The following is a 16,475-nucleotide window of genomic DNA, read 5'->3' as shown; positions in this document are numbered from 1 at the left end:
GGGCTTTCCTGCCCACCAAAAATGTCTAGATACTATTTCCTGAGTCTGTATACTTCCTGGATGCCCTAACATGGGAGTCTGGTGACACCAATCTTGAGCCTGGGAGCATAAAGGAGGAGTAGGTGCATAAATCTTGGACCCTCAAATAGGTAATGCTTCTTAAATGCTTTGACCCTCCCCTGAAGCAACCCTTCTTCAGGTTCTACCAAAGAGTGGACCTTTTTGATTTCATCTATGAAGGTTTGTACTTCATTGGTGTAGACTCCTATCAAATGAGAGTATTATATAATGTATGAAAGGTCCAGTGATTTCTAGATATTACCCTCTTCATCTCGTTGACCCTGGACAGAAAGTCACAATGAATTTGAATTCAGCAAAGAAAAGTGACCATCAAATTGCCATGGTGTTAAAGCCCTAGCATATCTTAAAAATTGTAGATTGAGGTATCAGTGAACAGCATAATTGGGGATTTACTTCCAAGGAGGTAATGTTGCCATTCTTTAAAGGCAGTGCAAATTGTCAGAAGCTCTTTTTATGTAATTGTGTTGTTTTGTTCAGTGGCACTGAATTTCTTAGACAAGTACGTCACAGAACGTAACTGCCCTGAATGAACATCTCTCTGCGAGAATATAGCGCCGATTGCTCCATCTGCTTCCACAATGAATAGCCTTTCTATGTCTGGATGAACTAGAATCGGAGCAGTCGCGAAGGCCTTTTTCAATGTGCAAAAACTTATTCAGCTACTGGAGTCCAGATGGGGGTGGTATTCTTATGTAGTAGCTTAGTAATCAAAGTTACTGTTGCAGAGAAGTTGTGGATGAACTAGGGATCGATGTCTGCAAACCCCAAATACTTGGTCTTTACATTTTTTGGGGTTAGCCAACTTTCATTGCTTATAATTTTACTTTCTATCATAATTTTCCCTTGTAGAGTAAGGATAAAACTGAGGAATTTGATCTCAGTGGCATGAAACTCACACTTGTGTAGTTGCAGAAATGACAAATTGATCTAAATACTCTTGCAAAACATCAATTAAAAAAAATTGAAAGGCTGCTGCCACATTACATAGCCCAAAAGAAATGACACAATACTCGCAAAAGCGTGTACGGAACGCGGCCTTCAACTCATCACTAGCCCTGTTTTTGACCAGATGTAAGGTGCCACAGAGATCCAGCTTGTGGTAAATTTTGGCTTAGTTTACTTGGTCCAATAAGACTGAGATGAGTGGGATACGAGACCAATTCTTAACATGTAATATTAGTAAATGCTTGATAACCAATAAATGTACGCTGCTCACCACTGTACTTGGGGTGTGAACATCAAGGGTGAGGCCGTCGGTGACTTTGAGGGCCTGACAAAACCATTTTTAAAAAATATTTATCTACATATTCTAGCAAATTGAGTTTTTATTGTTCGGTTAGGGCATAGATGCGAGTACATAGAATTTTGGGAGCTGGTTGTGTCTGGGGAGGAGGCTGTGTCATAGCGGAGCAGCTGGATGATGTTGCAATGAAGATTTCTACGTTTGAATTATGCCACTTTTTAAAAAGTCAAGATTCTATAGTGTGATGAAGCCTCAGGCTGTAACAGATGAGGGCTTCATGAGGCCAGATATCTTTCCAGAGAGGAGCCACTGATTAGGATTTACTGCTGTGGAGAAGAACATAGCGGGAGCTACTGCAAAGTCAGGCTGGCTGGGCGCTCCCACTCAGATGAAGCAATCAGGGCTTTATTCTCTCAGAGAGATGTTCATTCAGGGCAGTTACATTCTATGGCGTACTTGTCTAAAAATTCAGTGCCATTGAACAAAGCAAAGCAAAGGGCCTTATTTACAAGCCCATTGCGCCGCCAGTGTGTCACTTTTAACATGGGGGAATAGTGACGCACCGGAAGCGCAAGGGGCTTGTAAATAATGCCCAAAGAATGGCAACATTACCTCTTTGGAAGTAAATACCTTATATCCATCTCAAGGCTCACTTCCTATTTAATGATTACTTCATCTGATTCTTCCACATATTTTCAGAAGCCCTCATTTTCACCCTTTGCTTTTTTTATGTTTCTCAAATTCATGATGGCAAATTCTGTTCAATAAAGTCTTATAAATCTCCTGAGACTGTCTTGAAGGAAATGTAGTAGGTCTTGCAGGTCTGAAGGAGAAGTAAGTTGATATAGATAAGGGGGTATTCATGTGGTCATATTTATTCAAACTTACTTTAGCCAATTTATGATGTGCAGGGCAGCTTTGGGTTAAGTGCTTGATGTTTCAGAGGGAGCGGCATTTAAGGAACTTCACTCATCCGTAAGGAAGAAGGCCAGGTACCTGAATACACACCCCGGCACTTCAGCAGGGTATATGGCACATGTCACACCTGATACAGTCTGATACTGTTGAGTTAGGAATTTATCAGGTTTGATCAATTCTGCCTTTCACAACTGGGCTAAATAAAATCTGCACAACTTTAAAATCTGAACCTCGTGCAAACAGGAGCTTGCAAAATGGTTTGGAATTTATTGAGACTCCAATGTATTTAGATGGGGATCTTTGTCTCTTTCGATGAAGTAAGGTGTTATTTCTCACAAGACTGAGAACTGGTGCTGGATTGTCTCAGATTGTGTTAAGAACTGTGATTTAACTTTTTATGGGAAGGTTGGATATTAGCTTCATTTTTGATAGCCATTCCTGTATTCAAGTGTATTTAGTGTTGGCAAAGAGAATTACTTTGATGTTCAGTTCTGTTTGACATAGGAAAAAACATCCCACTGTCCCATAATTTTCAGATACATTTGACGGTCATTAGTGTATTCTTGGATTTTGATCTGTGTTTAAAATGAGTAATCATGGAGATTGAAAGTTGAAGTTCAAGATAATGAGGAGAGGGTATGTATGTATGTATGTATTTGGTATTGTATGGTATTGGTATTGGAAATCTGGTCAATTTTCTAGGCGCAATGGTGTCTAAGGTTGTAGTAATAGCGAGATCTAGATCAATTGCTGCCTGGTTTGGGTCGGTGAGCTCAGTGATGGGGAGGGGGAAAAATGCATGGAAAAGGAATCTAAGCTGATCTTGTTCCAGAGCCTGCTCAGATTCAATTCCTTCCTGGATTGGGGTTGAGTTGAGTTTACATGGATGTGAAACCTGATTATATAGTGGTCTGACCAAAGGACTGGAAATAGCTGATCGATCTCCACTTTAGGTGAATTTGTGAATAGAAGATCTAGGGAGTGGGGCCGGTCACCAGTTGCTTTAGGTCTAGTTTGTTCATGCTGGTGATAAGGTCACTAGTGTGGGGGTCTTGTAATAATTCAGCGTGATAGTCCCCCAATAGAAGCAAGCTAAAAGAGGTCAGAGCATGTGGTGCTATTGTTTCTGTAAGCTTGTTGACAAAATTTGCTTTGTTTCCGGGGGGCCTATAAAGGAGGGCGCCTTTCCATGACTCCTTACTCCCCAACTCTATTGCAAACATGCAGATTTCACCCAAATCTGCTAGATGGGTGTCTATGAAATGTGATTTAATGTTTGACCTATGGGCAATTGCAATTCCCCCTCCTCTTCTGTCTGTCCTGTCTAATGTAGCCATTTTATAGTCCAGGGGAAGGGCCACTGCAATGTCAGGTGATGATGAATCTAAGAGCCAAGTTTCTGTAATAAAACATAGGTCTGGTTTATCTGTATCTAGTAGTGACCAAATTTCTAATGCGTGCTTAGGGAGGGACTGAGCATTTGAGTATAGACATGTTAAGTGTTTAGATGTTAGAGGGGTGGAATCTATTTGGGAGCATTTAATGCTGCTGTAGGCTTTCGTTTGTTGCCGGCTAGGTGAAGGGGGCTGAGCTGCAAGGCATTCGGTGGGGAGGGCAGTGGTGTTATCTGGTGGGCTGTGGGTTATGTGAGCTGAGTTTATGGAGTGGAGCTCCTGGCTTGAGTATTTGAGAATAGCCATTAGTGGTTGGTGAGGAGAGGATTCTAGGTGAAAATGGGCAGGGTGCCTGGTGTCTGGTGACGGTCAGTCGCGGACAGGCTTGCCTTTGGCGTGAATTGGTGCGCCGCTGGTGCACCGCTGCGTGCGTCCGCTCTGCGCACTCGCTTTTAAGCCGGGAGTGAGCGGGACCGCATCAGCAGTGTGTGGAGCGCTGACCATGCGTTCCACGCAAGGAAGTGAGTATTTTGTGAGCCAAGATGGTGTTTAGCCCCTCCGTGCAATTGGCACAAGCCGCGACGGACCAGGGGGACACCGAAGACACAAGTAAGCAGCAAATTACAGTATAGACAGTTTTACATTTAAAATCAAGTAAAGAGTTTTGCTTAAAACTCTGACAGAGTCAGTGCTGCCTGACCTTAGCAGTCTAGGTGGTTCAATATCTGAGTGCAATCTGCTGCACGCGTCCGCTCTGCGCACTCGCTTTTAAGCGGGGAGTGGGCGGGAGTGCATCAGCAGTGTGTGGAGCGCTGACCTGGCATTCCACGCAAGGAAGTGAGTATTTTGTGAGCCAAGATGGTGTTTAGCCCCTCCTTACAATCGGCACAAGCCGTGACGAACCAGGGGGACACCGAAGATACAAGTAAGCAGCAAATAACAGTATAGACAGTTTTACATTTAAAATCACGTAAAAGGTTTTGCTTAAAACTCTGACAGAGTCAGTGCTGCCTGACCTTAGCAGTCTGGGTGGTTCAATATCTGAGTGCAATCTGCTGGGTAAATCCTGCGGTGTTCCAAAAGACACTCACAGCCACTAATTTCACTAAGTTTGTCTAGCTAAATATGCTAATTGATGCTATAAAGTGACCCATGAAGTACGATATCTGTAAATCCCATGCTTGCTGACAGGACAATTTTTTTGGTGTTGATGGTCAACCACTTTGAGTTCCTTAGAGAGCTTGAGTAGGCCCAATGACATATATTGCTGTACCTTCTGCCTGTTCTTTAACATTGTTCTTTTATCCACTGCTCAAGGTAGAATCAGTGCTTTGCTATTAATATGACCCCAATGACATTGCAAAAGCAAAATATGTGTCTATGACTATGAATCACTGTTGAGTTCACTAATGTTTTCTTGAACAATTTATTTCAATGTCCAGGATCAATACAATATTTTACCAAAGCATCCTTGCCATGAAGTTTGCCATCAATGAAATCAATAACAGTCCTACACTTCTGCCTAACACCACCTTGGGATTTCGGATACATGATTCTTGTTTCTCTGAAGTGGGGGCTATTGATGGGACCTTGCAGCAGCTCTCCAATGTAAAGGAGACAATCCCCAACTATAGCTGTCTTTCCTACCCAAAGCTGGCTGGCTTCATCGGAGATGGCCCATCGGCAGAAGCGCTCCCTATGGCCAGAATACTGGGAGTGAGCCGGTTTCCCCAGGTACAAAATAATCAAAAGAAGTACAAAGCCATATTTAGAGATGATGTTAGACATAATCTGAACAGATCCTGAATAACCTGGATGAAATCACAACAATTGATGCACAATCTGATGATAGGTCGATATCCTGGTGCTGTGGAGAATCTGTGGAGAATCCAAGGGTAAAGAATTGGATTGAACAAGAGAGCATTTTATACCATTTCCAATTTCCTATTTCAACGTTGATTATAGTGATCTGATTTGCTTGTCATTAAGGAACATTTTGTTTTATTGCAACTACCATTCTTCTATTCGGGTGACCCAAACCTACTTGTGAAACCTGTTTTGCAGATAAAATTGTGAAGGTATGAGAGAGCTGTGTAGTTTTGCAAAGTATCTTATGTGCAGTTAATAGACTGGATTCCACAGTACAAACAGGTAGCTTTTTGATTTACACAGGTTCATAAAACATCAGGTTCAGTTCCTAGTATGTAGCTACATGATACCCACCTTGAGGGTGTACTTCCCTGCTCAGCCTCTGGTCTTAACCGGTGTAACTAGTAGATACACACTCTAAGTGACCTAGGAATATTCCATGGAGCATCGCACTCTTAGTGGAGTTGGGACACATATAACACAGGGAAAGCAATACACAAATTATTGCACTCCTTTGGAAAAACAACAAACAGGTGACAAGAGCCTAAACAAGGTAAGTATGGGCAAACATGTTGATGTGACTTTGGGACCAAAGCATAATACATAGAAGCATACTACAGACTCACAGATAATTATTTCAACATAACAAAACCTTTATGAAGTAAAGTACACCTTAAAACACCACCAATCGCTCATCAGACTCACAGCCAACAAGTCAATGGAAACACAGGTATGGATCTCTTTCGACTCTCACTCAGAATAGAAGAGGTCATCTTGTTAATAAATCAAGAGAGTCCAGATTTAATAACATTTTGCATTGGGGTTGCATCACTTTTTAGATGCAGCCTGAAGCAAAATGTATTTCTGGATTTACTAAGCCACGCAAATCTCGATTTGTGTGACTTGGTAAAACAAAAAAGAAACACAAGGCAATACATAATATGCCATGCGCTACTTTGCGTCGGGAGGCGTTCTATTTGTGGAGCATGGGGGATCCTGTCCATCCACCTATGAATTTTGATGCCAACCCATATTTACTAAAGACAGTGAAACTGGGTTTGCGACAAATGGTGTGCTTACCCATCGGAGGTGTAACAAAGGGAAATATGTTTATTTTTCCTCATTAATTCATCTTATCATGGGCTCTACATTCTGCAGCACACATCAAAGAGGAATATGCTTCTAAGGGTTGTTCTCGCTCTTTCTGCACAATACATTTCAGCCCAGAATGTAAACATCTTTGCACCAAGGCACAAGAGTGTCTACGTTGGTGTTAGCTGCCTGAAGTGCAACAGCACCATGAGAGAGCTGAAGTGTGTCATATCTTAGTAGATATGGCACATTTCTGCTCTCTCCTTTTCACACAACGCAGCACAGCAAGTTGCCTTGCTGCATTGCATTGCAGGAAAGGTTGCTAAATCTGCATCTGTGTGTCTTTCACTTCTCACTCATCCCAGTATGCAACAGGTGTCCTCACGGTGGGATCAAGTAATGGGTGTCTTTCAATATGGCATCTTGTGAATTCAGCAGCATGTTTCTTTCACCCCTTACACATCCCATTTTGAATCCAGCAATGGATTTCTTCCAATCCTCACACATCCAATTACAAACATGCATCTTATGAATCGTACATGCAACTGTTCACAAGACGTCATTCTCTCACACTCTCACAACACATAGTACAGCAGACATACCTGTGCTCCCAGTCATGAAGTTGTTTATCAAGAGAGCAGCAAAAAGTCCCTAATCCATTCCAGTGACAGGAACACGGAAAACTATAAGCGCCATATCACAACTTTCTCCTCTCAGCTGCAGTACTTTTCAAACCATTGACAAGAATAAAATGAAATTACTTGTGTAACACATCTAGCAGTCGCTAGCCTACCAAAACTCTTATACTAAACTTAAATCCAGATGGAAGGTATGAATTGTTGTCCAGAACATACTTCACTAAATGTTTGAATCATTACCTATCTACCAGGTACAGTGAATTTTTTCGAAGGCGCGCCTAAGGCAAGCCCGTCTGTGCCCGTCCGCGGACGACCGGGACAAGGGGCCAGTCACTATGCCCAAAAAATTACTTACACATAACAGAACTTAAATCCTTAGTCCCTTGGAATATACAACCCCTAAACATGGTCTGTCAACAATTACTAGATGAACTCGGCCTCCTTCAATCTGGTCAGTCATCTGAGTTTGGCAAAAATAGAGATCCTGGTCAAATCTCTAGCCAGATTACTGCACCAAACAGCCTAAGCACAGCATGTTCTGTAAAAGAACTAAGTATACTGTACTTAAATACCCGGTCTGCAGTAAAGCATAAGTTAGAATTGTTCAACCTTCTCGACACTGACTCACCCGATATATTCAACCATTAAGTGGGTCGCACACCGCTCGTCTTACTAGCAAGTAGCCCCATAGGATTCTGGACAATGAAGTAGCAGCGGCGAGTACACCTATGCTACGAGTGTTAAATAAATGCCATCCCTGGACACGTGTTTCGAGGTAGTTGCCTCTCGTCAGCAGGGAGCAGGTCTGTATGTGGGGTGCCGGTAGACTGCCAAATATACAAGGTTAAATACCTTTCACGGCGCGCAGGTGCGGGATCCTGACTCGTCAGCCAATCGCTCGAGGGAGCTTTAAATTCAACCATTAAGTGGATCGCACACCGCTCGTCTTACTAGCAAGTAGCCCCATAGGATTCTGGACAATGAAGTAGCAGCGGCGAGTACACCTATGCTACAAATGTTAAATAAATGCCATCCCTGGACACGTGTTTCGAGGTAGTTGCCTCTCGTCAGCAGGGAGCAGGTCTGTATGTGGGGTGCCGGTAGACTGCCAAATATACAAGGTTAAATACCATTCACGGCGCGCGGGTGCGGGATCCTGACTCGTCAGCCAATCGCTCGAGGGAGCTTTAAATTCAACCATTAAGTGGGTCGCACACCGCTCGTCTTACTAGCAAGTAGCCCCATAGGATTCTGGACAATGAAGTAGCAGCGGCGAGTACACCTATGCTACGAGTGTTAAATAAATGCCATCCCTGGATACGTGTTTCGAGGTAGTTGCCTCTCGTCAGCAGGGAGCAGGTCTGTATGTGGGGTGCCGGTAGACTGCCAAATATACAAGGTTAAATACCTTTCACGGCGCGCGGGTGCGGGATCCTGACTCATCAGCCAATCGCTCGAGGGAGCTTTAAATTCAACCATTAAGTGGGTCGCACACCGCTCGTCTTACTAGCAAGTAGCCCCATAGGATTCTGGACAATGAAGTAGCAGCGGCGAGTACACCTATGCTACGAGTGTTAAATAAATGCCATCCCTGGACACGTGTTTCGAGGTAGTTGCCTCTCGTCAGCAGGGAGCAGGTCTGTATGTGGGGTGCCGGTAGACTGCCAAATATACAAGGTTAAATACCTTTCACGGCGCGCGGGTGCGGGATCCTGACTCATCAGCCAATCGCTCGAGGGAGCTTTAAATTCAACCATTAAGTGGGTCGCACACCGCTCGTCTTACTAGCAAGTAGCCCCATAGGATTCTGGACAATGAAGTAGCAGCGGCGAGTACACCTATGCTACGAGTGTTAAATAAATGCCATCCCTGGACACGTGTTTCGAGGTAGTTGCCTCTCGTCAGCAGGGAGCAGGTCTGTATGTGGGGTGCCGGTAGACTGCCAAATATACAAGGTTAAATACCATTCACGGCGCGCGGGTGCGGGATCCTGACTCGTCAGCCAATCGCTCGAGGGAGCTTTAAATTCAACCATTAAGTGGGTCGCACACCGCTCGTCTTACTAGCAAGTAGCCCCATAGGATTCTGGACAATGAAGTAGCAGCGGCGAGTACACCTATGCTACGAGTGTTAAATAAATGCCATCCCTGGATACGTGTTTCGAGGTAGTTGCCTCTCGTCAGCAGGGAGCAGGTCTGTATGTGGGGTGCCGGTAGACTGCCAAATATACAAGGTTAAATACCTTTCACGGCGCGCGGGTGCGGGATCCTGACTCATCAGCCAATCGCTCGAGGGAGCTTTAAATTCAACCATTAAGTGGGTCGCACACCGCTCGTCTTACTAGCAAGTAGCCCCATAGGATTCTGGACAATGAAGTAGCAGCGGCGAGTACACCTATGCTACGAGTGTTAAATAAATGCCATCCCTGGACACGTGTTTCGAGGTAGTTGCCTCTCGTCAGCAGGGAGCAGGTCTGTATGTGGGGTGCCGGTAGACTGCCAAATATACAAGGTTAAATACCTTTCACGGCACGCGGGTGCGGGATCCTGACTCGTCAGCCAATCGCTCGAGGGAGCTTTAAATTCAACCATTAAGTGGGTCGCACACCGCTCATCTTACTAGCAAGTAGCCCCATAGGATTCTGGACAATGAAGTAGCAGCGGCGAGTACACCTATGCTACGAGTGTTAAATAAATGCCATCCCTGGACATGTGTTTCGAGGTAGTTGCCTCTCGTCAGCAGGGAGCAGGTCTGTATGTGGGGTGCCGGTAGACTGCCAAATATACAAGGTTAAATACCTTTCACGGCGCGCGGGTGCGGGATCCTGACTCGTCAGCCAATCGCTCGAGGGAGCTTTAAATTCAACCATTAAGTGGGTCGCACACCGCTCGTCTTACTAGCAAGTAGCCCCATAGGATTCTGGACAATGAAGTAGCAGCGGCGAGTACACCTATGCTACGAGTGTTAAATAAATGCCATCCCTGGACACGTGTTTCGAGGTAGTTGCCTCTCGTCAGCAGGGAGCAGGTCTGTATGTGGGGTGCCGGTAGACCGCCAAATATACAAGGTTAAATACCTTTCACGGCGCGCGGGTGCGGGAACCTGACTCGTCAGCCAATCACTCGAGGGAGCTTTAAATTCAACCATTAAGTGGGTCGCACACCGCTCGTCTTACTAGGAAGTAGCCCCATAGGATTCTGGACAATGAAGTACTTGCGGCGAGTACACCTATGCTACGAGTGTTAAATAAATGCCATCCCTGGACACGTGTTTCGAGGTAGTTGCCTCTCGTCAGCAGGGAGCAGGTCTGTATGTGGGGTGTCGGTAGACTGCCAAATATACAAGGTTAAATACCTTTCACGGCGCGCGGGTGCGGGATCCTGACTCGTCCGCCAATCGCTCGAGGGAGCTTTAAATTCAACCATTAAGTGGGTCGCACACCGCTCGTCTTACTAGCAAGTAGCCCCATAGGATTCTGGACAATGAAGTAGCAGCGGCGAGTACACCTATGCTACGAGTGTTAAATAAATGCCATCCCTGGACACGTGTTTCGAGGTAGTTGCCTCTCGTCAGCAGGGAGCAGGTCTGTATGTGGGGTGCCGATAGACTGCCAAATATACAAAGTTAAATACCTTTCACGGCGCGCGGGTGCGGGATCCTGACTCATCAGCCAATCGCTCGAGGGAGCTTTAAATTCAACCATTAAGTGGGTCGCACACCGCTCGTCTTACTAGCAAGTAGCCCCATAGTATTCTGGACAATGAAGTAGCAGCGGCGAGTACACCTATGCTACGAGTGTTAAATAAATGCCATCCCTGGACACGTGTTTCGAGGTAGTTGCCTCTCGTCAGTAGGGAGCACGTCTGTATGTGGGGTGCCGGTAGACTGCCAAATATACTAGGTTAAATACCTTTCACGGCGCGCGGGTGCGGGATCCTGACTCGTCAGCCAATCGCTCGAGGGAGCTTTAAATTCAACCATTAAGTGGGTCGCACACCGCTCGTCTAACTAGCAAGTAGCCCCATAGGATTCTGGACAATGAAGTAGCAGCGGCGAGTACACCTATGCTACGAGTGTTAAATAAATGCCATCCCTGGACACGTGTTTCGAGGTAGTTGCCTCTCGTCAGCAGGGAGCAGGTCTGTATGTGGGGTGCCGGTAGACTGCCAAATATACAAGGTTAAATACCTTTCACGGCGCGCGGGTGCGGGATCCTGACTCGTCAGCCAATCGCTCGAGGGAGCTTTAAATTCAACCATTAAGTGGGTCGCACACCGCTCGTCTTACTAGCAAGTAGCCCCATAGGATTCTGGACAATGAAGTAGCAGCGGCGAGTACACCTATGCTACGAGTGTTAAATAAATGCCATCCCTGGACACGTGTTTCGAGGTAGTTGCCTCTCGTCAGCAGGGAGCAGGTCTGTATGTGGGGTGCCGGTAGACTGCCAAATATACAAGGTTAAATACCTTTCACGGCGCGCGGGTGCGGGATCCTGACTCGTCAGCCAATCGCTCAAGGGAGCTTTAAATTCAACCATTAAGTGGGTCGCACACCGCTCGTCTTACTAGCAAGTAGCCCCATAGGATTCTGGACAATGAAGTAGCAGCGGCGAGTACACCTATGCTACGAGTGTTAAATAAATGCCATCCCTGGACACGTGTTTCGAGGTAGTTGCCTCTCGTCAGCAGGGAGCAGGTCTGTATGTGGGGTGCCGGTAGACTGCCAAATATACAAGGTTAAATACCTTTCACGGCGCGCGGGTGCGGGATCCTGACTCGTCAGCCAATCGCTCGAGGGAGCTTTAAATTCAACCATTAAGTGGGTCGCACACCGCTCGTCTTACTAGCAAGTAGCCCCATAGGATTCTGGACAATGAAGGAGCAGCGGCGAGTACACCTATGCTACGAGTGTTAAATAAATGCCATCCCTGGACACGTGTTTCGAGGTAGTTGCCTCTCGTCAGCAGGGAGCACGTCTGTATGTGGGGTGCCGGTAGACTGCCAAATATACTAGGTTAAATACCTTTCACGGCGCGCGGGTGCGGGATCCTGACTCGTCAGCCAATCGCTCGAGGGAGCTTTAAATTCAACCATTAAGTGGGTCGCACACCGCTCGTCTTACTAGCAAGTAGCCCCATAGGATTCTGGACAATGAAGTAGCAGCGGCGAGTACACCTATGCTACGAGTGTTAAATAAATGCCATCCCTGGACACGTGTTTCGAGGTAGTTGCCTCTCGTCAGCAGGGAGCAGGTCTGTATGTGGGGTGCCGGTAGACTGCCAAATATACAAGGTTAAATACCTTTCACGGCGCGCGGGTGCGGGATCCTGACTCGTCAGCCAATCGCTCGAGGGAGCTTTAAATTCAACCATTAAGTGGGTCGCACACCGCTCGTCTTACTAGCAAGTAGCCCCATAGGATTCTGGACAATGAAGTAGCAGCGGCGAGTACACCTATGCTACGAGTGTTAAATAAATGCCATCCCTGGACACGTGTTTCGAGGTAGTTGCCTCTCGTCAGCAGGGAGCAGGTCTGTATGTGGGGTGCCGGTAGACTGCCAAATATACAAGGTTAAATACCTTTCACGGCGCGCGGGTGCGGGATCCTGACTCGTCAGCCAATCGCTCGAGGGAGCTTTAAATTCAACCATTAAGTGGGTCGCACACCGCTCGTCTTACTAGCAAGTAGCCCCATAGGATTCTGGACAATGAAGTAGCAGCGGCGAGTACACCTATGCTACGAGTGTTAAATAAATGCCATCCCTGGACACGTGTTTCGAGGTAGTTGCCTCTCGTCAGCAGGGAGCAGGTCTGTATGTGGGGTGCCGGTAGACTGCCAAATATACAAGGTTAAATACCTTTCACGGCGCGCGGGTGAGGGATCCTGACTCGTCAGCCAATCGCTCGAGGGAGCTTTAAATTCAACCATTAAGTGGGTCGCACACCGCTCGTCTTACTAGCAAGTAGCCCCATAGGATTCTGGACAATGAAGTAGCAGCGGCGAGTACACCTATGCTACGAGTGTTAAATTAATGCCATCCCTGGACACATGTTTCGAGGTAGTTGCCTCTCGTCAGCAGGGAGCAGGTCTGTATGTGGGGTGCCGGTAGACTGCCAAATATACAAGGTTAAATACCTTTCACGGCGCGCGGGTGCGGGATCCTGACTTGTCAGCCAATCGCTCGAGGGAGCTTTAAATTCAACCATTAAGTGGGTCGCACACCGCTCGTCTTACTAGCAAGTAGCCCCATAGGATTCTGGACAATGAAGTAGCAGCGGCGAGTACACCTATGCTACGAGTGTTAAATAAATGCCATCCCTGGACACGTGTTTCGAGGTAGTTGCCTCTCGTCAGCAGGGAGCAGGTCTGTATGTGGGGTGCCGGTAGACTGCCAAATATACAAGGTTAAATACCTTTCACGGCGCGCGGGTGCGGGATCCTGACTCGTCAGCCAATCGCTCGAGGGAGCTTTAAATTCAACCATTAAGTGGGTCGCACACCGCTCGTCTTACTAGCAAGTAGCCCCATAGGATTCTGGACAATGAAGTAGCAGCGGCGAGTACACCTATGCTACGAGTGTTAAATAAATGCCATCCCTGGACACGTGTTTCGAGGTAGTTGCCTCTCGTCAGCAGGGAGCAGGTCTGTATGTGGGGTGCCGGTAGACTGCCAAATATACAAGGTTAAATACCTTTCACGGCGCGCGGGTGCGGGATCCTGACTCGTCAGCCAATCGCTCGAGGGAGCTTTAAATTCAACCATTAAGTGGGTCGCACACCGCTCGTCTTACTAGCAAGTAGCCCCATAGGATTCTGGACAATGAAGTAGCAGCGGCGAGTACACCTATGCTACGAGTGTTAAATAAATGCCATCCCTGGACACGTGTTTCGAGGTAGTTGCCTCTCGTCAGCAGGGAGCAGGTCTGTATGTGGGGTGCCGGTAGACTGCCAAATATACAAGGTTAAATACCTTTCACGGCGCGCGGGTGCGGGATCCTGACTCGTCAGCCAATCGCTCGAGGGAGCTTTAAATTCAACCATTAAGTGGGTCGCACACCGCTCGTCTTACTAGCAAGTAGCCCCATAGGATTCTGGACAATGAAGTAGCAGCGGCGAGTACACCTATGCTACGAGTGTTAAATAAATGCCATCCCTGGACACGTGTTTCGAGGTAGTTGCCTCTCGTCAGCAGGGAGCAGGTCTGTATGTGGGGTGCCGGTAGACTGCCAAATATACAAGGTTAAATACCTTTCACGGCGCGCGGGTGAGGGATCCTGACTCGTCAGCCAATCGCTCGAGGGAGCTTTAAATTCAACCATTAAGTGGGTCGCACACCGCTCGTCTTACTAGCAAGTAGCCCCATAGGATTCTGGACAATGAAGTAGCAGCGGCGAGTACACCTATGCTACGAGTGTTAAATAAATGCCATCCCTGGACACATGTTTCGAGGTAGTTGCCTCTCGTCAGCAGGGAGCAGGTCTGTATGTGGGGTGCCGGTAGACTGCCAAATATACAAGGTTAAATACCTTTCACGGCGCGCGGGTGCGGGATCCTGACTTGTCAGCCAATCGCTCGAGGGAGCTTTAAATTCAACCATTAAGTGGGTCGCACACCGCTCGTCTTACTAGCAAGTAGCCCCATAGGATTCTGGACAATGAAGTAGCAGCGGCGAGTACACCTATGCTACGAGTGTTAAATAAATGCCATCCCTGGACACGTGTTTCGAGGTAGTTGCCTCTCGTCAGCAGGGAGCAGGTCTGTATGTGGGGTGCCGGTAGACTGCCAAATATACAAGGTTAAATACCTTTCACGGCGCGCGGGTGCGGGATCCTGACTCGTCAGCCAATCGCTCGAGGGAGCTTTAAATTCAACCATTAAGTGGGTCGCACACCGCTAGTCACCCGATATATTGTTCTTGTCAGAAACATGGCTGACGGAAGAAGCCACGCCTGATATTTTAGCTGCACTGCCAGACAATTATTACCTGCTCTCCGCAAATAGAACAGGAAAGAAAGAGGGGGGGGGAGTGGCAGCTGCTATAAAAAAAGGATTATCCGCCATTAACGTCTCTCCATTGGAGATACAATTAGTGGATAGCCTAGTCTTTAAGCTAGACTTTCACAACAGCACCAAGAAATGTGTACTTGTGTACAGACCTCCAATTGCTATGCCTAACTTCCCAAAAAACTTTTGCAAATTGTATAGCATCCCTAACAATTGACTTTTCCAAAGTCTTAGTCATTGGTGATCTTAATTATTGGGTAAATGAAGAAACAGAGGGGAAAAGTGCCAGGGAATTGACCGGCGCCCTACAAAGCCTGAATCTCTCACTACACATTCAAGCGCCAACACACAACAAAGGTCACACTCTTGACCAAGTATGGTCGATCAATCTGACTCTCCATAATTTGGAAATACAACCATGTATATGGAATAACCTTTATATAATCAGGTTTGTAATAGGCAATATTTACATGTCCAGAACAACACCTTCTCAAAAGACCCTATCGAGAAACTGGCACCACATTAACTTGGAAGCATTATCTGACACCTTAAAATAGAAACCTCTTACAACTAAGACTAATGTAAATAATCTGGAGCGAGAAATTGCAGACTGGCAAACAAAAGCTATCAATTCTCATGCTCCCCTAAAACCTCAAACCTCAAGCATTAGGGAACACGAAGCACCTAAATGGTTTACGGAACACTTAAGATTATCCAAACTCCAAACTCGCCAGGCAGAGCGGAAATGGCTCAACTCCTACTCACCTGAATCCAAAGAACACTATAAAACTAATTTAAGGAAATATAAACACGCCATAATAGAGGCAAAAAAACAACTCTTCTCCAACAAGGTGTTTAACTCAACTAATAAAACCAAAGATATTTTCAACACAGTAAGGGAATTATCTAACCCTGATCGTGTCACTCCACCAATTCCCGCTACTCAGTAACTCTGCAATGACCTAAGCAATTTCTTTATTGAAAAAAATAGGGAAAATTCAGGAATCCATAGATACCAAACATCAGGAGATGGAAAATTGGGTTGTAAATACCAACACTGACATCCTGACTACCTTCCCATGCATAGACCAAGATCTACTCTTAGAGTACCTAAACATAATAAAATCGGTCTCCCCAAATGATGTCTGTCCACCTGAAGTACAAAAATCAATTTTCAAGGCATTCCCTAAGATCACCCTCTCTCTTTTGAATCTATCCTTAACTCAAGGGACAGTTCC

The 16,475-nt window shown here is 46.2% G+C and overlaps 1 protein-coding gene across 1 annotated transcript in view; it reads left to right on the top strand.

Moving 5' to 3' along the window:
* LOC146796866 (extracellular calcium-sensing receptor-like) overlaps positions 1 to 16,475 on the top strand; it is a 187,200-nt gene that overhangs the window by 51,628 nt on the left and 119,097 nt on the right. Inside the window, exon 3 of the mRNA XM_085631404.1 lies at positions 5,079 to 5,370. Within this exon, the coding sequence (XP_085487530.1) occupies positions 5,079 to 5,370 (292 nt within the window). The remainder of the gene's footprint in view (positions 1 to 5,078; positions 5,371 to 16,475) is intronic.

This window comes from Triturus cristatus, chromosome 10 (genome assembly GCF_964204655.1).
Source record: "Triturus cristatus chromosome 10, aTriCri1.1, whole genome shotgun sequence".
In the NCBI taxonomy this organism is placed as follows: Eukaryota; Metazoa; Chordata; class Amphibia; order Caudata; family Salamandridae; genus Triturus; species Triturus cristatus.
The sequence above is the reverse complement of the archived record's forward strand: the minus strand, read 5'-3'. Positions and strand labels throughout refer to the sequence as shown.